This window comes from Thermobia domestica, chromosome 3 (genome assembly GCF_964235325.1).
Source record: "Thermobia domestica chromosome 3, izTheDome1.hap1.1, whole genome shotgun sequence".
NCBI lineage: Eukaryota > Metazoa > Arthropoda > Insecta > Zygentoma > Lepismatidae > Thermobia > Thermobia domestica.
This window is the reverse complement of record NC_137456.1, coordinates 41,982,501-42,008,008: the sequence shown is the minus strand read 5'-3', so window position 1 is coordinate 42,008,008 and position 25,508 is coordinate 41,982,501. Positions and strand designations below refer to the sequence as shown.

At 36.2% G+C, this 25,508-nt stretch overlaps 1 protein-coding gene across 1 annotated transcript; it reads right to left on the bottom strand.

Annotated features, from left to right (window-relative positions):
- Positions 1–723: 723 nt before the first annotated feature.
- Positions 724–25,267, bottom strand: LOC145680332 (uncharacterized). Its single transcript, XM_081750715.1, has 7 exons — positions 24,815–25,267; positions 21,224–21,369; positions 17,596–17,847; positions 15,395–15,797; positions 6,308–6,492; positions 2,848–3,013; positions 724–1,220 (listed from the first exon to the last, which is right to left on the bottom strand). Exons 1-7 carry the CDS (start codon positions 24,873–24,875, stop codon positions 736–738), a joined length of 1,698 nt encoding a protein of 565 aa, XP_081606841.1. The 5' UTR covers positions 24,876–25,267; the 3' UTR covers positions 724–735.
- Between the last annotated feature and the right edge of the window lie 241 nt (positions 25,268–25,508).

Here is a 25,508-nt window from a genome sequence, read left to right as displayed (position 1 = left end):
TATATTCAGATTTGACTACTGATAAACTGTCAGCATAGTCAGATAAAACTTTATTTACGCCATCCTTTACATTGGGTGAATTATGGTCTCTACGAATTACTTCATGCAAATTGGACTGCAACATGTTTTTTGAAATAACCAAAAATTTATCAAGTTGTTCTATCACAAACTGCACCGTGTTACGCGGTATAGTCGGATTAGCATACAGTGAAGATACAAAAGATGCTACATGGTGTTGAAGTTCACTCTCGGCACAAGTAGTAACTCGGTCCACCGACTTTTCAACTGAACTGCAAGCGGTGTCACTTTGAAACTGATTTGGGTTCGAAGAGGAACACACAGAATGAGAGGTGGAAGCCTCGGCTGAATGCATTCTATTCAAATGTTTTCTAAGAGCAGCTATCGTTGTAAAATGTCGACAGCATGTCTCTTCACCACAGTGAAATTCACTGGAAGTAGCTAATTTCGGGCATGCATTTCGAATGTGTTTTATTAGCATGGAAACTGTTGCAAATGTCAGTGAACAACCGTAGCACCTGTACATGTTGCCTTGTATGAATGAAACATGAAATATTTTCCTCTAAATGATCTATCGCAATGTATAACAAATAGATATACATATAATATGTAACATATAAAACCTTCAAAATATTACTTAACACACTAAACGATCATAATGGAAAAGAAATAATAGGACATATGAAAAAAAAAAAAAAAAAAACTTCACTCGAGGAATTAACTTAAAACCCCGATATCAGCAAGTAAGTTTTTTACGGACTGATTCGGCCGATCATGAGGCGTTACAATTTGGTAGAGTGCTCTCTGCACTACTAACCATACGTGATTCGCTTCATAGCTGTAACTAGCTCCTGTTGCTTGGAAAATCTTGAACGTAATGTCCACGGCCTCTAGTAATGTTCCTACCTTGTAGTATATACTGTTTACGCAGCAAAATGCACACACTGGTGATACTGGTGATTCTCCAACTACGATGACTTGCGGTTGAAATGTCCTTCCCAACTGCTCTAACTTTTTCTTTCTTGCTAGTATAGCTGGCTGTACTTGTGATTCTGCAAACACGTGAAGAATAAACGCTTCTTTTATTTCACTTCTTGAAGGTTTCCACAGCGGCTTCCCATGACACTTTCTAGCCGGAGGAACAGTAAGCACATATGGTAAGAGAAGAAGTGCTACTGAGTAGCTGGTGCCAGGATCATCATCTGAAAATAATAATAATAAAAAAAAAATCTATAGCTTCTCCATTGTATTAACTGTTTGAAAATCACGTATAAAAGGAACAGTTGATACATTTGAAATACATCATCACACGTCAGTGTATCATTCTTAGAAATGTTTCAAAAAGCGGTGGGAATATCCTAATAAATGTCACACGCTGCAAAATATGATCAAATAAGCAATATGGGTGTGTAATAGAAGTGGGGAAAAGTTCTAAGGACAAAACATTATGCTTGAGATTGTGCAGAGCGTAGAGAAAATGATGTAAACAACAGTATTAAGGTAGCATTTTTTTAAATGGGTGCTGTCGGTCACATGTTGCGATTTTTTCCTTTTGTGTGTATGTGCGTGTGTTTACTTATCACCTGGCCTCAGTTGATTCGTACTTTCTTGGTATTTTGTTGGTGAGTGAACATGTGTGACCTCTCCGACTCACAAAGATGGCAGGTTGTTAGTGCCCACCTAGCTACCTAATCTCTTGGAATTCCCTTGGTCCCATTGTTGCTGTATATGAAATTGATTAGCAGGTGTATGCAAGTATACCTAGTGGTCCAGACATCGTTTTCTACACGAGATGACATTTTTCACGACGACATGGCGCCGTGTTACACACCTAGAAATGTGAAAGCGTAGTTCCCAACTTCACGTGCCACACTAGGGACCACAGTGGGTTAGTGGTACAGCGCTCATTTCTTGCCCATAGGGTTCCTACTCTATTCTTATTAAATAATTTTAATTTATAAACAAATTTGTAACGAAAATCGACGGATTTTACTCCTCAGACCTGATGGGGCAGTCCACGTTGTAAAAAAGTGGAGAAAGAGAGATTTAAAAAACAAACTCATATATTAAAATAAATTGAAATTTTTGAGTTTTACGTCCCACGGGTATGCCAGCTAGGCTCAAGGAGACAGTGATGATGAGGAATGAATGAAATGGTGGGATGAAGAAAGTGGGAGGAAACGGGAGAACCCCGAGGAAACCCACGCACACGATGTTTGTCCACCACAAAGTTCACTTGGCGGGAGCAGGGTTTGAACCCGGGACCTCATGCAGCAGAGGTGAACGCTCTACCACTGAGCCACCGCGGCCCCTCATATATCATATTAGTCATATATGAAAGATATATGAATTACTATAATTTAGAACTGTTAATTTTTTCACTCTCCCCTAGTAAATTATTAGCGGACGGAAATTTCCTTCCAAATTTTTTATGTGGAGGTGTTTCTGCCAATCTCAGGATTTCTCACCGTGGTCCAAGCTATGAGCCCAGTTGGGCAGAGCTAATAAACTTCAGTTGTTTGGACTGAAGTAAGCAATTTCGATATCATTCTGGTGCACCTTACAACAGTGTGTCTATTGGAGTTGACTCAGTGCCACATACAACTACATACTACGATATTAATTAAAAGAACGCAAAAACACCAGTGGGTGAAAATCGAAAGAAAAAAGTGTTTGTTTTCTGGATGTTATCCCTTCTAGAATGCCTGTCGTAATTCACGTATGGTATGTTGCTGTTAGTTCCCATGCTTTCAATTAAAGACATAAGGGGTATATATATGTTCAACATTGCACATTCAAATTTGTTTCAGAATTTTTGCTCGGTCTTACCTTTAATCAAATGTATGTACGACTCAATTTCCCTCTTGAACTGATCATCTCTCGACGCCCTACTCTTCCCAACTGCTAGTTGAATAATGTTGCTATGAAGCTGGGCAATACCTGAGAAGAGGCAATTATCCTTTCCAGGATACAAGAAACCGAAATCTTGAAGCAACTAAAATAAAGGAAGGAAAGAACATTATGCAAAACATACGAATATAATATTAAGAATCAGACTTAAAAATACAAAATTTTTTAAAAAAGTAAACATTACATATATATGCGTAGTGAGACAGTTGCAATATACAAACTCTACTTAAATGTCTAATGTCGTGGTCAAAATGAATGTACAGATGATTATGCAGTTACTTCCATCAGTGTGGGGAAAATGCCCTCATTTATGCTGCATGTATGTACTAATTTAGCAAGTATGATATATAGTCACGTTTACCCTAATTTGATCCCACATTCCTTGAAGAAGAAAAACCTAGGACTACAACTAAATTGTGGTGATTCAACTATTCAAAAGTAATCGAACTTGAATACGTTTCTCCTCTAAGTGAATTGATTCAAATCACTTTTACACACTATTTTCAATATTTTTACAGTAGTAAGGGAATGTCTCTCTAATAGGAATGAAAACAAGAGCAAACTTCGCATTTGTAAAGAGATTTCCATTACGTTTTTAAAGAAGACCAGTAACAGCACAAAAAACTCACGAATATTTCGGTCACTGTTTTTACATTATTTCTTATTTACTGATACAAAGAAGTTGTGTAACCTTTCCCAGGAATATACTCGTATAAGCCCGGATGTTCCTAATTTAGCAAAGACCGACTTAAACCACAATCAACATACTGTCTATACTAATATACGTACAAACGTACATTTAGGATCTTATGCATAATTATTTTGCAGGCTACTTACGGGCTACGTTCGGGACACTTGATAATTTGCGTTGCAGAGTTCTAACGCAGGGTTAAATAAGCCCGCAACCTTCCCGGAAGTCGAGTAGATGACTGGGGGTGCTTCAACGCGTCATTTGCTAGCCCACAGCAGTTTCTGTTGTATAAAATGCGTATGCTTCGTGCAAACCAAATATTTCAATATATTAATAAGTTTATCGAATTTCTTATGCTTATTAAGCGATAATGAATTACATATTTTGTGGTAAGCATTTTAAAAATATATCCCGATTCTTGAAATAAGATTGCAAGATATTTTGCTTCTGCTAGTACAAATATTGAACACAATATCAAAGAATGGACTAATAAATTCTACCTGAAGTAAAATAAGCTAGTGATACTTGGTGTTGGAACATTGGTTAGATTATATTTTAGATTAGCTTGAGAATAACGGGGACCAATGGTAATTTCAGGGGTCGGCCGGGAGGAGTTTCTTCTCGAGAGCCATGAAATTCCCTCGGAACCATATATCCTATTACGCTCAATGTGGATTTCCAGTATTACTAATACATTTCATCTCCAGTATAAGAAAGTTTCACACCACCAGGAAAAAAAAAAAAAGTTTGGAATCATCACTGATGCGAAAAATTGAATCTGCAATTATACATATTTCATCGTGAAAATGTTATTTTAATGTCTGTTACATCCTTTTCCCTGTTAGCGTTTGTCTACATTTCCCAGTTAGGACAGGTAAAGTTGAGGGGCGCTATCATCCATTTTTTTCACTCATGATCATCGAACGTCTTCTGCATTCTTAGTTTCTAATATGTCCACCAGCTGCGTACATTTATAATATGCTTGTAACTTATGTTATAAATAATAAGTGAGAAAACCACGCACGAATCTGTGCTAAGTGGCCAACAAAAGCTACGTTTGCATTCATTCCGATTTCAAGAACGGCACAATTTAAGGGATCGCGCGTGATTTTGTCCGCGGAAGTTAGGCACGTTAGCTATGGTGGTGTGTGCATAAAGAAAGACAAGTATGGAAAACAGTATGGAATATCCTTCTGTTTTGCACTGCAATTGCTCAAAATACATTCGTTACTCATATAAATAATCTGTAATTATAGAAACAGTTTAAAAGTATGGTTCATAATTATGTAACTATAATGAAAGACTAGCTTGTAGTGACCACGTACTGCAGATTGGTGCATATTTTTCGTATTTATTCGCTTACACGTATATCCACCATCACAAATTCGCCTGTTCCCTGTGGATGCACCTCGACTATAGCCCTCCAGCTTCACCTTGGCATAAACCGTCATAGATGCAAAAATAACATGCATTAAGCACCTTGGAAAGTTTGGTGCATGGCTTTTAGACTTGTGGCTTTCACTATATATATTATAAAATTGTATGCAACTTGATAACACTAGGCACAAGTAGATAATAAGTTTCACGCTCTTTGCATGACATTTTGCTAGCAAAAGCCGTATTTATAAACATACATTTTATGCCCTCCTAAGGTTAACCTTTACTGGAAAATTGTTTAGAGAATATATTCTCGAAAATACTATAAGCTGATTTTGTCAAGAAGGCACAATATGTATAATTTATTTCTAGTGGGATCTCTATGGTAAAGCTACAGCTTCACAGGTTTGCTAGTTATTTTTTTCTGATAGTTAACAGACTTTACCTGAAAATTAAAAAAGAGCCTTATTCCTAATATACACCGTTTATTTTTCCGCTACGATTTTATATTTCAAAAACAAAGTTCCGAACATTTATTTAAGTTTTTATATATACGTTATCTATGCAGTTGCTGCTTGCAATGTTAATGCTTTTTTTTTTTTTTTTTTTTTTTTAAACAAAAGTTTAGCTTCGCCCGAGGTGTGGCTAGACCAACCAGCCTTCAGTGTTAACTGTACCTGATTGATCATTTTGGAAGCCTTCTGCATTGCACAATTAAGAAGGTTGAGGTATCCCACAGTTTGTTTAGGGGACCCCTACGTGGTAGACTATGCATATGACCCTTAAGTTGATTTAGGTTTACGGAGCTGATGTAAATTTTCAAAAACTGCAGCACAAACGAAAATGCAGGTTGGTAGAAACCATGTTCTTTAAAGATACGCCTTGGGTTTAACCCGGTTCTTTTAAAATATATTTCTTCATTTAGATTACATATAGGTAGGAAAAAAATGATCTACCTTAACGTTCTTATGTAACAGCGAGGTTATAAAGGGCGGAATCTACTGCTTACAGTAACATACGAACTGCTACTCAGTTTGCACCGTAGATAAATTTCGCGACCCCACCGCGAATCGGTCATGGGACCCCTTAAGTACAGGGTTGAAAGTAGATACAATTAACCAAGATAGATTGAGTTATACGCAAAAGTTACAATGAAGTTCACACGATTTGTAGCATGGCATTTATCTTTTTTTTTTTTTAAACCAATTAGTTCTTTTCTTTTAACGAAAACAATTGGTTTAAATCAACCAACAATGGTAAAATGCCTCTTTCTTACAAGTTAATAAGATTGTCAATTATAGCTTTACATACCAGTCTAAATCCTTCTGGTTGCTGCAATGCTGGAAATCGTGTGAGATAATCATTAATGGTACACTCACTATCTTCTATATCTTGCATTCGTTTCTTAACGGTTTCATTCCAGTGTAGTTCGACCAGTGTCCACGGCTGAACGTTGGTCTCCAACCATCGCAGTTTTTCCAGTATAACCTCGTCAACTGAAAATAAAGACATATGTACATATAATCTGTGTACACTACAAACCAACATACAAGCAGCTAGAAAGATGTTAACGACCACTACGAATTGACGCTCAAACTTTTATGTCGATATATTACTATGTTTGGGAAAATGGAGGGGGGGTGATATTAAAATAAGGAGATAGGTAGAACGAGAAAGAGTAAGGATTCGAATGAAATTCAGGCGTACTTAGTTAATTAAGAGTAAACGAAAACTGCGAGTCGTTTTTTTTTTTTTTTTTAATCTTTGCAACTGTTTTAAACGCCAACCCCTATTCCAAAATATCGCTAGCATAAGTTTTAGGGTATGAAGAAGCAGAAATGGACATTGTTAGTTCCCCATGCTAACAAAAACAAGCGTTTAAACATTCGCTGAATATCCAAACTACTTCATAAACTCTGAAAGAATACCGCCAACAAACATCGGGCGGATTGAAATGTCCCGATATGACCGCTGGAATTGCTGTGTCCTAGCATGGAAAACAAAGAGAAAACGCCCTAGGCGCCACCTTTAGGTTCCCTGCGCCCTAGTCGTTGTAATCTGCTAGATACGCCCATGTCGGTTACGGCCCATTACATCGGAGGAGTGGTTTGTCTGCTTAATTTTGAAATATTCTAAAAACAAAATAAAATTCGTGGTAGTTTTAAATGTCCGTAGAAGACAGAAAAATAGTAAGGAACTGACTCCAATCCAAACAATTAACAAAAATAAATAAATAAATTCAAAATTGAGGCCTATTCCGGAAGAAGGGCACATAGGCCTATGCCCTTTTTCCGGAAATCATTTAAAACGAACCGCCATGTTATACTGTAGGTGCTGTGAAAATTTCATCTCAATATCATTATTTTTGGCCGCCTGGCAATATTGTTTTTGTAAGCCTTTGCACCACAATTTTGGCGCACAGCTTACATTCAGGCTCTAGCAGCGGTTATTACTGTGCTCCTTGCTATATTATTAACCTAGAAATGTGGCAGTAATTTAAAATGGATACTGAAAGTAAACCTGTGTATAAGACGCGTGTAGTTTATAGTAACATGAATTTGAAACGTGAAGAATCAAAGAAGCATATCTAAGAAGTGATAGAGAGTCACCTGCAGTTATTTCCAAGTGATTACAGTCATTATTGTGGACATAAATCAAAACTGAAATATTTTGAAAACTCACAGCTTAACAATACGGCATTGTACACAATGTTTCAAGGATACTATAAGGATAAAACCGATGAAGCATTGACACTATCGTATGTGAAGTACTTTAAAATGTTCAGGGTGTCTACTAAATGTTCATTTTCAAATTCCAGGTTTTATCAAGGTTTTCAAGGTTTATTTTTCCTTTTTTTCCAGGTCTATTCAGTAGAGTGACATTTATTGTAACACATATAAGTTAATACAATTTTATATAGCTCTTAACAAAAACTGGTTATAATTTGAGAATGCATATGGCAAGTGATAGTTTCTTCAAGTGACAAAATGAAAAGAAAAAACTGAGTGAAATGTAGTTTTTCAAAACATTTTACACAAGAAAATGTTTAATTAAAATATCTCCTACCAGAAGGCCGGTTGAGAAAAATGTGCAGTAGCTTTAAATATCCTAATGTAGGAATACTATACAGGGGTGAACCTTAATTAAACCGACAAACTTCGGGAAATGATTCTCGGCACCCAAACAAGAAAAGAAAAAAAAAAATCCTCTTTAACTCTTTTCCAGGGCGCATAGTTTCCGAGCTAAAAGGTGCCAAAAGTGTGGAAAAATGAACTCCCGACGCCTATATTTCCAAAATTATCCAAAGTAGAGAGTGCTGCTTAAAATCTCACAAAGGAAATCATATGTTCAGAACAGATAAGACTTCCTTAAAGAGATATTAAGCTGCACTCTCTTCGTTGGATAGGTTTGGAAATATAGGACTCGGAAGTTCATTTTTTCACACTTTTGACACCTTGTAGCTCCAAAACTATGTACCGTGGAGAAAAGTTAAGAGGAATTTTCTTCTTGTTTCGGGCTCGAGAATCGTCTCCCAAAGTTTATCGGTTTAGTTAAGGTTCACCCTGTATAATAGTGAATTTCCGTCAAAAACATTACTTCAAATAAACTAATATTATAGTAGTAGCACATGAGTGTTGATGAACAAAGACAAAAATGGCGGGAAAATAGCTTACTCACCGCTAAGTTATGGGATAAAATACTACAAGAGTATTTTACTACAAGCACTCCCCTTTAAAGTATTCTTGTGGTATTTTATGCTAAGTACTGGTAGGACTTAGCGGTGAGTAAGCTATTTTCCGCCATTTTTGTCAAACTAGTATTAGTTTAGAAGTAAAAAGAAAATGATCATATATAATACAAATTTTTAACGCAAAGTAGTCCATATTGTTAAATGTTACTGCACATTCTTCTTGGATGGGGACTGGCCATCAGTTATATTTTATTTAAAAATGTATTGAAACATGAAAGTTTAAAAAACTGAAAATGTTATGGAACCACGCACATTATATGAACAAATATAGAAAACAACTTTCACACAGTGAACAGTTTTTGACATTTAACTTCTAGAGTTCAACATCCCTTTTAACTTTTTCGCCTGTTCTTCCAATGCATCTACTTCTGCTTCGGCGTCAGTTAGTATTCTTTTCTTCTTTAATTCCAACTCTTATTTTCTTCTTAATTTCTTTCTTTTCTCGAGCTGCTCTGTCTTCTCTTTCACCGCGGTCTTTCAGATATTCATTTCTTCTGCTTGATGCATTCCTCACATACTGGATCATACTCTTTGTGATACTCATATTACGTATGTCACCAGCAACACGCACAGCATCCAACACACTTCTCTAGGCAATCAAGCACTTCTCTTGGAGATTTTTAACAATGCACTCTTTGTTAATGGAAAAACTTTTTTCCACTGCTGCGTTGCTATGGAAAAGTACACATATCTTAAGCACGAATGTTTTAAATGCATTGGAGACACCTTCTTTACTTAACAGATCATGGAGAAAAACGTCTGTCATTTTTGCAACTGAAATTTGACAGTTTTCGTGCTGTGTCCTTGTCTGAACAAAATTTTAAATATTCCAAATTCACCATATCAGTATTTAGACAAATGTCTCCAGAGCAAGTGTGATGCGTGATTCACGAAGGGTTTTGTTGGTCATAGTTTCTGGAGACAAGCAATTTGCGCTCTTGATACACTGTATTTTAAAGGACATTTTAGCATAAATTTTTTACACAGTTCTTGTAAGAATCTTCTGCATTCTTTCTTAAAGTTCAATATATGTTCACATTCTTCACTTCTTTAAGCGATGTAATCGCAGAAAATCCAACATCAACTAGATTAAGTGGTTTTAAGATGTCCTTATCAAAAACATCTATTGAGTTTTTTTTTTTTTTTTTTTTTTTAAGCTACTTTAAGACATCTTTCACGAAGTGGCTTAACAAACTACGAATCAACGTTTTTAGGTCATTCCATAGAAACGGTAGTAATGGACTGTCTGTCTGGTACTTAGTGAGGAATTCTTCTAGTTCTACAGATACGAACTGAAGGAACCTAATCTAGCAGGCAACAGTACATCAGAAATGTGGGCTTTTACTTTAGAGGAGTTTGATGTTCCAGGAGGTTTTGTTTTCACTGCATCAACATAAACTTTTAAGGCAGGAATCATAGTTATGGCACTATGATAACTTTAGAATTCTCCACCCACCCAATAGAACAAAATTTAAGAGGGAAATCTGCTCTTCTTGAAGGGAAGTCCTTGAATAAATAGTACAACGCTCTCAAAAATTCTGTCACATTCCAACCAGCTTTGGTATGCGCAGTCTTAAAAGCCCCATTAACAATATGTAAAGAGCACGTTCCTGTCTCCAAAAGCTGTGGACCTTCACCATTTTCTTCACTCAGAAAGGGATTCAAATCACTCAGAAATTTCAAATTAACGTTGGGGCCATCAAGAGAAACCTGAAGTACCTTACAAAAATCGAGACTCTTGTCCTTGAAAGTATTTATAAATGCACTTAACAAATCTTGGGCAGTAGCATGTCCGAGGAATACTGATGTTAAATAACGTGTTAAAACTTTATTTTCGTCACTATGCGAGAAACGAACTACTAAGTCCATTTAATTTTTCTGTGAGATAGTGTTTAGACTTTCGTCGAACGATACTGCAAAAGATTCACAATTTTGTAGTTCACAAACTAACGTCTGTTGGAAATATGGACCCAATCGAAAAGTGATGACATAACCTATTTTGTCTTTATGTAACTGCATATTTTTAGCGACATCACACACCAGGAAACATTAAAGGAAACAAACCCGTTGCACTCGCTTGGCTTCTGGCCGATGCATGACTTGTAACTTTGTGCAATGTCCAGATTATTTCTGCTTTCGTCACTTGATCTTTGGTAAGATAACTCTTTATTACGCCACTAGTTTTTGCTAGGCTTTCATTTTTCCCCTGAACAACTGGAGTAGATGATGTGCCAGTCACTGAAGTGGAAGACGCTGTAGAATGTTTTGTACAGGAAGGCTCCTTGTTAACATTGCTTGAGAACTTTACGATCGAACATTGTGCGTTAAGAGCTTTAACAGCTATTTGATGTTTCTTTCCTTTTTCATGAGATTTCAATGATCCAGCTCCCATATTTGAAATGTCAAAATCAGTTCTGCAGAGTTTACAACCTGCTTTAAATGGATCGTTGGACCTAATAACCCATTTCCACTGGCCTTTCCACGAGTCCTGGAATTTAATTTTACTTTTCCCCATTTTAATGGCTAAAAAATAAAATGTTAATTGTTAGTGTGTAACAGGATTTATTGCAAGACTAGTAAAATGTTTACCTAAATACAAAAAGTGATTCCATTAAGATGTGGGCAATTTTACTTTTTTCCGGTGATACACCTTTCGGCCACCGGGAATGGTGTTCACTGTGACATCCACGGGCTTGGACTCCTGTTAAAAAGCTTCGGCACAGGAGTATAAGCGGAATGTTGTTCCAGACCTGTCTACTACTCTTGCTACAGAAACATGTAAACCAATGTCTTCACAAAGCAGAAAATAAGCTTGATTCATACTATGCAAATAAGCAGCAACTACAGAGAAAGCTTCTGGCTTGTATGCCAGTATTCCCTCAATGTAAGACACAAATTTAATAATCATAAAATTTAACTTTTTCAATTACCTTACTCTCATCATCGGCAACTAATTTAGCTCTTTTTGTAGCCACTGTTATTCACAACGACCATGCCAAACAAATAAAATATTATTCAGTCTCTTCTTGTACCCTCAACATACTTTCCAAAAACATTCACCGCCTGCACTCTGCTCACGTCTGTCTTTCTCAACTACGTCTCCACTGAATAAGTTATTATTGGCTTTTAACCTATGCTGTAGTATATAACTTTCTTGCATTAAAAAAAAAAAAAAAAAAAAATATTCCATACCAATCCCAAAAACAATATTTTAAAATCAATTTTAAAACTTCCAGGTTCCTCGTCCAATTCCAGGCTATTTCCAGGTTTTCCAGGTCCAAAAGTAAATTCCAGGCTAATTCCAGGTTTTCAAGGTTTTCCAGGTCAGTAGACACCCTGATGTTTAAGCAGCCGTTTAGATATGGATTTTTGAAATCTAAAACTGACAAGTGTGACTTTTGTGCTGAATGTGACGAAAAACAGATTAGCTATCCTAGTGACTCACGTAAAGTTCATTATCAAGTTCACAAAAGGAAAGATGATAGACGCAAAACTTTGAAGGACGAGTTTATTTCCAAATCACAGGCAACTAATAGTGAAGGTAAACTAAGTGCATCTCCTTTAGTGTTGGAGTTTGACTGCGGTCAGAACTATCGATGCCATGGTTAAAAGCCATCATTACCTTTCGACAGAATCCATCTCCTTTTGAACTGACAACGGATAAAAATTTTATTAAGGATTTTGAGACAGCTCTTGCTCCTTCCTTTCGTTCCAACCCAACACCAAAAACTCCAACGTATACCACTATGCAGTATGTACGGTAATGATGAAGTACACTCTATCAGGCGTTCTGCTGTATTCTAACACGTACATGCCAACATGTATCCCATTTTATTATCTTTCAAAAAGTACCCTTTCGTTGGAGTGAGCGAACATAAACAGAAAGATGTTCGGCCCTTAATGAAGTTTTTGTCAGCTGAAGACAGCGACCTGATTCAATGCATATTGAATGAGCACGAACAGGACTAAATCCATAACACATTTATTACCATGTGTAATAGCTTATGTGATTTATTTTAGAATAAAGTAATTAATGTGATGCATTAATAGTATGCTGTTTCTTCAACCAACCAGGATTTTCGAAAAAAAGGGCACATAACATTTTATACAAATACGTTTATAAATATGTAAAATAGTATTTTTTTTTCATTTAATACAGCCTATTTATTAGTCAAATAGGTCTTCCTTATTAAAAAACCTGTTATAGGTATTTGCAAGCGTATGTTATTGTTATATACTCTGATAAAATCTTTAAGGCTCTTTTTCTCCATTCACGGAAACGGTCTATGTGCCCTTCTTCGGGAATAGCCCTCAATTCCGACATTCTGAAAAAAAAAAAAAAAAAAAAAGAACTGCCAAAATCCCAAAATGAGCTCACAAAGACATGCTCACCACAGATATGCGCCGCGTTTCTAGAACGTAAGAGGAAATATATGTAAAGGGAGAGGCGTGTTATCTTATAGTAGTGGGAAGTCAATAATAAAAGTTTGAATATCGTCTCTATTGATTTTCTCCTTGCACTTAACAGATTCCGAAAGTGCGGAAACGAAATCGCAGAAAACAACAAATATTGCATCCTCCCAAATCAACACATACACAGACACACACTCATACATACAACACGTTGTCTACTACACACCAGACACACACAACGCAAGTCACCCACTTGAAATAATTGTTGGACTTAAGGGGTAAAAGATTTCCTTGCCGTTCGGCAGTAAGAAATACTTAAGTGTAAGTTATATCTTTCATGAAACAGTTTTAGTTGAAATACTATCCGCATCAGTGAAATACTATCATTCAGTTGTGCATAAAGAACGTAGTAGGGTAAAAACAAAAAAAAAAAAAAAATCCATGTACATGCAAGTATATACTGATGAGAAACTACTTTAACACTACATCTGAATAATAAGCAGTTGTTCCATTACTAACGTTCACTAATGCTGTTGGTTTCTATCTAAAGACTACCTTTCCTTCACTGCAACTTGTAACATAATCGAACCAAATAACTTTTCGCTCTCAACACGTACCGATTTGTTCAATTTCGTCAGCAGCAAATACAGTTATCGCAAGACGTCGAAATCTCACACGCACTCATCATTACACATGTACTTACATTAACCGTAGCCTATATTGAAATAAAATAACATGGGGCTATTTATCATTGGTGTTGGGTCACGACATTTTAATGTCTAAAATCTCTTACTCGTCGATAAATTATTTGTATTTATATTTATTTATTATCATTATAGTACGTTATAGCCACAACACAGTCAAACACAATTTAACTTTATTCATTTTTACACATGTGGATCCCCTTGCAAAAAATTTCCGCCACGAAACTACACTGTTATTTTTCTAAAATAAATATGTAAGTGAGTAAATGTTAGCCAGGTAAATGACATGGTTAGCATTTACAACACGAAAACACACACTCACTTTTCTGCAATCTCGAAATCACTGGATTTGCTAGCACTCCTTTCTTAAATTTAGTAACGCATTTATACCTTTTCTACACTCACTTCCCTTTTACTAACACACTCCCAACACGTTAAGATTAAATCCCTACATCAAATCAACAACAGCATAATACACGAAAATGAAAAACTTCGTAGCTCGAAGTAACCAAAGACCTTTATTTATGCTCTCCGCATAAGTTTGATGAAAATGGTTCTATTAAAGACAAAACAATAACATTGAGCGAAGGCTAACAGATGGCACCCGTGTCGGAACAGTAGACAACGATCATACATACCTTGTACCCAACAATAAATTTTGCACTTGCACACTTATATTATAGTTTCACTAAATGGATGCCACGGGCTACATTGAATTTACATAATTATTAAAAACACTAGCGGCATAAATATTTCAATCTCTAAGTTGCACACATTAAAAGAAATCAGGTTAAAAAAAAAAGCTCTAATAAATACGACATATCATTGACCTGACCTTGACCTTGTGGTGGACAAACACGTGCGCGTGGGCTTTCTCGTAGTTTTCCAGTTTTCTCCCACTTTCTTCATTCCATCATTTCATTCATTTCTCATTATCACAGCCTCCGTTAGCCTCGTTGCATAATCGTGGGACGTTAAACTAATTATTTAATTTCATTTCATTTCAAAACCAAATGAAAGAATAAAAAGAACAACTAGTTTGGTACACAACAATTTCCAGTACAATTTCATTATTTCAAGTATTAATACAAATTTCCAGTAGATTTCTAGTGTTTCAAACACTTCTAGTATCAGTAAACACCCTGATCAGCATAAATTATTTACTTCAAATGAAACGTCAAATTTCCAGAACATATTAGCATTGAAACGTATATTTAATAATCCAAACTAGCTGAACCTACATTCTAATATGAGAATGAACTTGCTTGTCAATTCCTTACTATATCTATTCATGTCCCTTTGCACATATCTGTCAGATACAAGTGAAGGACAGATGACTCACAAAAGGAATGAACTGCTATAGATACTGAATTTTAGTATTTACAATTATAACATTGTCGCTAGAGCCTACTTTCCATTCTATTTCGTTTCTGATAACACGAATAATCGACATTACAACGAAAAAAGTCAAAATTAAAAAGTAAAAGAGAGTATAAAAAGCAAGAGAGTAAATAACTATATATAACTTACCTACGTCATTTTCGCATACTGTGCTCGATGTACAGGGAAGTAAAGATGGACTCGAACGATCCTTTGGGCACTTGACTTCTGTTTCTCTCAATTTTCTACGACGAGTTACGTAGGCTTCATATAATAATCCGCTCGCATTCCTCTTTTTTTGGTGTTGTGTCGCTGGCAATGAAGGAGTAAAATATAACGACGGGCTCTCCTTGGGAAAGATTATGGAAATCTGAGAAGCTAGTTCGGCAAACTCTGCACTCACAATTTTCTTCTCTGGGTGAACAGTAAGTATGTGTAAGATAATAAGTCTTGTTAAAAGTCGTCTGTCAGCCAATTCAAGGAGACCTCCCTTTTTTTCACCTACTTTCAGAATACCTCTACCATCGATTGATCCTAGAAGGATACTTGACACCTATATGAAATAAAAGAAGTTACTGAATGTCAACGTAAGTAATAATAAGCATGAAAACGGCAGTTCAAGTAATATAAATTCCACTTGAAGCAACTGTTCTCCAAAAAGAAGCACTACGCATGTACGAAGAAGGTAATCGTGGTTCCGAAATGTTTAATACAAATAAATGGTCACGTCCTTCAGTTTTCGTATTTGTATTTCCATACCAACTTTCTAAATAAATAAGCTTTTAAGCATAATTAAGAAAATACTAGTGTAAGAATAGTTTATTGAAGTTTACACCTACCGCTATTAAAGGATAATATATATATATTGTGTGTGTGTGTTCTGCTATAATGCATTTGCACAATATGAGAGAAAGATCCGAGTAAGGGATACAAAGTACATCAACTGGAAACCAACTTCCATATTGTCGAACTGCTTGACAGGAAAACTCAACGAGATGCAATTAAACTATCTTTCTACTACTAACATATCAGCTCTTTTCAAAAGAAACGTTCCATCAAATGGATCCATCTATTTGTCGATCTGTGCTTTTGGTGTAGGAACACGGGATTCTCACATAGCCTCGCAAATAATGTTCATGAAAATGTATTATAATGTTTGAGGATTGCTTGACTTGGTTAGAGAGGACGCTACTCTTAACCCTACGTGTGTCACGTAACACCGTAAAACGAGGGAGGGTTAGAAATCTCTGAACTATTTTATGGATCATGAACAAATTTTACAAAATGGTAGAGAGACAAAAGTTAGAACACTCTATTCAAACCGGAAGTGAAGTTAGCCATTTTCAGTTTACCATTGATCACCACAAAGCAAAAACTATAATAGATAGCGAGCAACTGGTTTCTGCAATCAATCAAGCATTTCAAAAACATATTTCACCTTATGTAGAGTCGTTTAGACGTATGATTAGCGTCATTCTAAAGATCTGACTACTGCTGGAAACAAATGTTAGTCGAACTCTTTAGTATGGCAGTAATCACGCGTCAGAACGACTCTGCATAAGGGCCATTACCTCCATCCTCAATATTCAACTACAACTGGAAATGGTTCAAATCCAATACAACTCCCGGTTTCAATGTTAACTGATCAAATATCACACCATAAAAACTAAACTCCTTTACGTGGTGTACCACTTGCTATTTCCTATTCTCACAATATACTTTAACATTAGGGAAATGCTATTAAAATATTTCCCGAATTACAATTATAATGTTATGGTACTACAGATATAAATTTATTTTATTGTTCCAAGCTACAGAGTAAGCATTTTGTCTTATTTTACTTTTCAAAAGTCATTATTGGTTAGTCTGAATCAAATAATCTTGTTTTTGCGTTGGTTTTTCCATGTAGTATAGTGACAGTTTATACCAAGGGAGGGTACTTTGTGTCTACGACGAAACCTTTTGCATAAACTGTGGGTTATTTTTCTGGAAAATAAAATATTGAGATACAAAATAAACTTTTCATTACTTTTGACACAAAATCTGAGTTATGACATGATACTAAAGAAACATCATTATGTGTTTTTCTTAACAGTTGAGATTTTGAAACCCAACTTGGCACATATAGGGTTAATCTCGACTTTAAAAAGAGTGGTTCCCGTTAAAGAATCCATATAGCGATGATTCAAGGAACTTTTAATATTTATACAGCAGAAGAAACTGATCAGATATGTAGTTCTATATAGAGCGCAATAAAAAAATGCATAAATATGAAAAAGGGCCAGTGAAACGTAGCGTACATTTTTGTATCTTTGAGTGCTGAACTCAGTATAATCTCAAGCTCAACTTACGTAATTTTTGTCGAAGAGGTTGTTACTAATGGATGTACAACAATCCAAAGGCCCATGGGTTTTTAGCAAAGCAGTGCGTCCTTTTTCATCTCCATTTCTTGATTCTTTCGTTTCATATGTAAGTGACACCTCATTCGACTCAGGTGAACTAATTTCGATTGATTCACGTGAAGTTGCTTCTTCTTCTGTTGCTGTCGCAATTAGTTCAGCAATGTCTGCATCACTATTGCTCTCGAAAATATATGAAGACTTCTTGAAAAGAAATAATAAAAGATTAATCAAAGAGGAAACTACAGACTGACTTGAGAAAATTACAGCACTGAGGCAATGTTTCTTAATTTCAAATAATCACCTGATAAGAAATACATATTTCTTTTGCTTATCATTTTATCATTGTGCTTCATAGATATGTAAGTCGAATTCATAAGTATAAAGGGTTTGCAAAAATCGTGTTCTTTAACCCGTTTCTGCATGATTTTTTTTCTTTTAGCGAAAAAAAATAATCAGTATTGGAAATCCTCATATGGGAACTTGAAAAATGAATTAAAACTTGAATTTGAGATTTTGCACTTAATTCCGAAGAGAAATAAGTAAGTGCCATATATGATACACTTACAACTCACAAAGAACAGGGCAGATGACACCAAAATCTCTTCTTCATACACGTCAATATCTCACGCAGCAAACAAAACAGTCATTTGATGCCTTTGATAAATCACAGAAAATCTAGTGAAAAAAGGGTATATGCCATATATGGCACGGCATGCGGTAAGGGGTTAATGAAGTAATGTATACAAGATACGAGTTTTGCTTGCTGTTTCTTCGTTGTTTTTCTCTCTCAGTTTTTAATTTCATTAAATTCAACCTTATTTTTACTTTTATTAGTAATTTTCTCATTTAGGCTAACAAGATGCCCAATGTAAATTGTATTCAAATTAAAAGTCCTCCGAAGAGATTTTCAGTATTTGTATTTTCTAATTATTGTTGTGGAATGTACAGTGGAGTTGTAAATCGGAAATAATGGTCCAAAATAGTTACTACACTACCCAGCACAAGTACAGTATGAAATCAAGACAATACTGGATGTTAAAATCGACAATACTACTTGAATAATTTGTTTACGTACAAATTCAGGAAGAGGGTATTATGCCTTCATGTTCTTCTTAATGAATGTAGGTTTATTCACTGTATTTCCCCCGCTTATTAAATATTGATAGTGAAACACTCATTAACTTCTTTGAACAAATTGAATCGTCATTTGGAATAAGAAAATAAGTCTACAACTTAATTTTCTTCAGGAATTTATTTTAAAAAAATATCTGCGTAGCATCCTTCTAATGTGTTTAATAAAACTAAGGACACGAGAATGCCTAGCGAATCTTTGCATACGTTTTAAGGGGAAATAAAAAATCAATATGTCGCTGAGAAGACAACTTTACAAGTGTGTTTCTTGTTACTTCACGAAATGAAAACGTTTTAAGTTTTACGTCCCACTCTCATGCCGGTTAGGCTAAAGGAGACAGTGATGATGAGAAATGAATGAAATGGTGGAATAAAGAAAGTGGGAGGCAACGGGAGAACCCTGAGAAAATCCACGAGCGCGGTGTTTGTCCACCACAAAGTATACAAGGCGCGAGCTGGGATCGAAACAGAGACCCCAAGCACCGGAGGTGAACGCTCTACCACTGAGCCCCCTTGTTACTTCATGATGTAATAAGGTGAATATTAATACATACTTTTAAATTATACTGATTAAAGCACCCAAATGTTGGATAATTAACACTACGTTTCAAGGACCTTTTGTCACCTTCTTCACTTTTTTCTTCTTTCTTAATTACGTTCCTTGTAGAACTGTATATCTGATCACTTGCTTCCACTGTAGAAATAATTTAAAAGTTTCTTGAATAATCACCGAACATCATTATTTATTAACACGAAGATACGTCGTTTGTGTTCTGAAAAAAAAAATACTCAGGAGGAAGGAGTGGTTTTCGTTAAACAATTTTTATAGCAGTGATTCAAGGGAGTTCTAAATTAATTTACTTCTGTAGTGAAATGAATAATCACATATACAATTCTGTGCTTTATAAAAATGATGAAGATGAGAAGGTCACTGAAACGTACTGTCAATTTTTATACATATTCGTGCTTTAATCAGCATAATTTTAAGTAGACCGCTTAGTAGTATGATCTGCTTATGTATGGTGTTTCAAACATAGTAACAAATTACTAAACACATTGTAATTTCCACAACAACAATCACGAAATACAAATGCTAAAAATATCTTTGAAGAAAATATACGTTGGACAAATTGTAGTTGCACGAAAAGTACTTTTGGACTGAGTGGCCAATGGACAAAATCGTTGTTTACGGTGAAATAAAAAAAAAAAACATTAAAAGTTTAATTATTTTACGTAAATTCTACCTACTAAATCTTATGTCTCTGTCTTTAAGGGATCCCGAGATAGAACACCTTATTATAATAATTGAAATCCCCATGCCTGTCTCGTTTCCGCTTGTAATTGAAACATGACACAATAAAGCAACAGTGGCCCCGTGTGGCGTAGTCGCAAACGCTCTCGCCTTTAGTGTGAACGGTCGCGGGTACGATTCCCGGTGAGGCCACTAAGTCGAAAAAGTGTAAAAGGCTTTTTCAGGCCAACCATCCTGAATGGAGTTTTCCTCACTCTTACCAGGCAAATGCCGGGATAGTACCTACCATACAGGTCCTTGCTTCCCCAATCTTTTCTTCCTTCCCTTTCCCCGGATAGTGTGCTCGCCAAGGGATATCATTCCTTATACGTGACGAGCTAAATGGCCGTAGATGCCGAAAGCCCAGAAATATAATTCCTAATACTAAAACGAAGAAACAGTGCCAACTTATTTTTATATATAAAGTCTAAATAGAAAATTCCATGTCACTTAAATAAACCTGAGATAGAGTATCCTATTTTCATAATTGATATCTCCTCTCCTCTTTTGTTCCCATATCTAAATAAAAACTAGAAAAAACCTAAAACACAGGTCAAATTATTTTAAAAGAGAAGTCCAAAAACAAAATTTTAAGTCTTATTCTCACGGGAATCGGTGACATAGATAACAATAAAATTACTGAAATGAAGTGCTTAGTTTAACGTTCCATGTTTATGCACCAAAGTTAAGGGAGACCGTGGTGATGAGAAATGAAATAAATGGTGGAACAAGAAAGTGGGAGGAATTGGAAAAAGCTCGAGAAAACCCACGCACGCAGTGTTTGTCCACCACTAAACTCACTTCACGGCAGCTGGGATCGAACCAGGGACGCCACGAAATAAAGGTAAACTAACTATCACTGAGCCACCGCCGCCCTCATATTAAAATGATTGTTACCTGTATTTCAACTCCTTCGCCGTCGAATTTCCAAAATTCCTTCCTCGTAAGTTTAAGACATTATACGTGGAAAATGCATATATTCATACGCTGGATTCCCTGACTCTTTTAGATAAGTCAGAAGCCGTGCAATCAAGGAGATGTTGCAATTCAAAAAATAATTTTCATTTCCAGAAAATATTACACCAAATGATTTGTAACAATAAACGACCAACAAAGACGTAATAACAATACACATCATAATAAAATAAATCTTACAATACTGGAAGGTACCTCGTCATTCATAGAAGACAACCACTCGTTCCATTTTGCTCTGAATATCGCTCTTAATCCAACTTTTGGAATTAATTGTTGAAGATCAGAATCTGTTAGCACTTTTAATGCTTCCACATCGACATCATTTTCTATAAAAGAGCATGCAAATATGAAATGAATATTCGTTCTTCATATATATTGCAGTAATGTGATATGAACAGACTAAAAAATATGATACCGGACACTCGATGCAATTCAAGATCTTCAGCTTACAAACTAACCTACTGCTTCAAATTCTCCTGTAAGTTTACGAAATTCTAACTACTTCCGGTCCACAAAGGGAGGTTACTAACTTTAAGAATTAGTACATAATGCAATATTTTCCTTTAAGATTATAGCGAAGAAATGATAATCCTCACCGATACAGACTTCCCTCATGAGCCACCACTGCAACTGAGTATAACTCCTAGTTCACTGAATAGTGGATAAGGGAATCTTAATATTAAATCGACTGCAGATTACTACCTCTTATAGCAGTCTGGTGATATGAGGCATGTGTCTACAGCCAGGGTTGCCTTTTTCAACCGGCTTTTTTTTTTTTTTTTTTTTTAACGTTAGTTTAAAGCGGAGTAACCGTAACCTCTATTTTTTTCTTAATGAATAAAGATAATTTGAGGGTGCTGATTCAATTGAGCTCGGTCTCGACCTCGAGAAGTGACCGCAGCTCGGTCAAATTCGAGGTCGTATAGACCTACCAGTTCCACAAATGACTTACCAGTAGAACACGAATTATTTATAGTCTGCCCATTCAGCATTCCTCAGGCTTGATCTAAACCAAATGATGCAGCGCCTCTGAACATGGGACCGTGAGTTATGGAAATTAATATATGAGATTTTGATATTTTCAATTTAGTATAAATAGTCAAATATTCAGATTGATTTTGTAGGTGATTGTTCCCACGAAATTAAACCTACTTTACATTTGTAATATGAGGTAAAAATCGTAAACGTCTTAAAGGTTATCTGGTTTACATAGCTACAGTTAAGAGTAGATAACCGCCAGCGCCTGCATACTTTTGAAATGAAAGTCATCGAATGTGCGGAAAAAGAGCTAGTTTAACCTCGACCTCAAGTGGTACTGAGTTGTGGTCAGTTATCGAGGTCGAGACCGAACTCCACATTAACCTAAATTACTTTATTTACTTAGAAGACATATGGAAAGAAATAATTTTGTTTGGTTTTAGCATTCTTATGCAACAGTGGGATGATGAAGAATAGAATCTACAGCTTCTGATCCACTATTCCGTTTGCATCTGAGCCACAGGGCTCTAGCTTTCTACTTCCAACAATCGGTTCAAGTTACTTAGCGACCCAAAGTTAAATTTTGCCCATTTTTATTATATGCGAATTACCCGAGTTGAGTTGATTTTAAGTTTAATGTCCTGTTAAGCAGCGAGGCTATATGAGACGTGGACCTACTTATTAACGTGGTATCCGAACCACATGAGCTCCCAGCGGGAATCGAATCCGAGGCCTTTACCTCCAAAGGTGCGTACACTAACTGCTTAGTAAAAAGGAGCTCCACGAATTCCTGTAGGTTCTAGAACGCTGCCCCCTCCCCCCATATAGGTTAGTAGTCAGGTCGGTTCCTTTCTGTACCAAAGCTCAATACCCAATTCACACAGTATTGCCAAGCGAGTGATAGCGAGGTAGTAGCCCAACAGGGCACATTGTTTTCTATATTTATTATAACTCAGTGGAGAGCGGGGTCAGTGTTCTAGACCTCTGCCGAATTACTGTACATGTTTGGCGAACTTCTGACACTATTTCACTTTATTCACCCATTCCCTCAAGATATCGCACTCTGTTGTGCAGACCTTTTTTGTCTGTCTTATAAATACAATTGATACTGTTTCATGAATACAAGTAATGTTGCTGGCGTAGTGTTAGCGCAGCATATTTTCGAAGATTTATAGGTAAAATGGAATACTTTGTATAAAAGTACATATTTATAAGAAACAAATTTCTGCAGACGACAGAATTAAATACACAGCAATACAGCTGAATTGTAGGTTAACATGTCTAGGGTTACCAGTGTAAAATCATTACAAGTGCTTTACGGCGGATAAAATAAGTGTGTGTGTATGAAAGATGACCCTATTAAATGCTATTTTCAACCTGCGGTTTGTTTCTGCACAATGTGCAGAACTGTATTTTATGTTAATAAGTGGAACGTTACTAACATGAACCCATGACAAGTGCTACTGAAACTCATACCATTGCCAAAACTCAACTTTTTATTTTTTACTGCATTTGCTTATGCGTATACCTACCATCGCTGTCGCGCCTGCTCCCTTCGGATACACACCCGCCCATGTCCACCAGCTTCGCCCTGTTCTGAATCGGTTAGATTGCATTAGTACTTTCTAGTGGCCACCTAGTACAGGTTGGTTTGAGTTTTTGGTAACACGTTGCCAGAAATTAGGAGGGGGAGAGGGAAATTAGATAAAAACAGGATGATTTGCAGGACACATTAGTTGATATTGCTGTTTCGATGTTCAGTTACTCAAGAATATATCCTACACAATTTTCTGATTGCAGTACTGTAAAGATAAGTAGAAGTAGCTTATGTGGAAAAAGAAAGGGCCTATGTTTAGCAGAAGGGGTCCAGCTCTTTCCTCTAAAAAATGTTATAATTTTGGTAATTTCTGTTCACATTAGGTTAGAATAGGGTAGGTTAGGTTAGTCTACGTAAGGTTCGATTAGTTTGTTAGGTTAGTTTATGTTATAATAGTGTATGGGTCCAGCATAATTTTCCAAAAATGATAGAATTTCGCTTATTGCTACTATTAGGTTAGTTTAGGTTAGCTTAGGTTACTTTAGGTTAGATTTGGTTACATTCCGTTACGTCTAAGTACTTGCATCATTCATTTCTCCTGTAAATTTTGTGCTTTTTACGTGCTTCTGGACCCCTTGTACTAAACATATTGCAAAGAAAGTAAACTATTAGTAACAAAGATAGAAAACAACGTACCCTGCGGGGTTCTAACCCATCTCCACTCGCTGACGCTCGTCCGGCAATACTGTGTGAATTAAATATTGGTAACCTAACCTAATTTAACGTATCGAATCATAAAATGACCAAATGTGAGAACATCGCAAAAAGGTAGGTGAAAAAGCTGGCTTCCTATCGCGAAACAAAGGTCGACTTTTTTGCAATATAGTGTTTATGCCATACATTCGGAAGCCGTATTTATACGCAAATCATAAAAGAAATGTAATTTTTCAATAATTACTTCTGGTGGCCTTCTTAAATTTTATATATGCTAAGTGACAAATTTTCATGTCGCCCGCCGTTGATGTTCTAGGGGACAATAAGGAAATTAGCGGAACGATTTTACTCTTTCAACAATAATATCGAATGGTGCGCTAAAAGTGAAAACTGTTTTACACTGAATGTCACATGCTAGATTGACTGTAATAGTATAGGCTATTTCTACTCATTGGTATCTTTTAGTCAGTATTCTTTATTACAAAACGTACGTTTGTACAGTACCAAGCGAAAACAATAAAGCTGATGTAGATAAAACATACCTGCAAATATGGGAATAAGGTGATCGAAGTTCCACTTCCGTAGAATTTCGTCAACAGCCATACTTCACTTTCACAATGTTACTAATTTTGCCAGTGTTCAATCTTCTTTTATAAAATTACTCAAGGTAAAATTAACGAGACGAAAACTGTTTGTTACACGTCCGCCATTTGCATTTTTCCTGTAGAAGGAAAATCTGGAGCATTATGGGACATGCCTGTGACTGTGAAATGTCTTGACAAAACTAGACTCTTGTTCTTGTGTACACACATTACTTTCTGTATCCTGCACGTCCGGACGGGGAACGTACATGATTTACGTCTATTGGCGGCCGTACAGATTGGTCGTGGCTAAGCAACAAACCAATACGTACCTAGGTGCAGAAAATCATTTGTGTGATACAGAATCCTTCTAAAATTCGTCAATCCAGATATTCTAGACTAAAATTCAGCAATTTTTCTCTCAGTGTAACTTTATGCGCCATGAAGCGAAGAACGTATCAAGTGCATTTTGCAACTCTACTATGGATTTGAACGGGCGTCCTCTAAGGTGATTGTCCAAGGAATGGGACAGGCTATAATGGGATGGTGCAATGTCCGGGGAGTATGTCGGATTCAATAGTATTTCACATCCAAGGCGTAGAATGGTGTCGCGGGTCATCCTGGACACCTGGTGCTTAGAGTTGTACTGTAACAG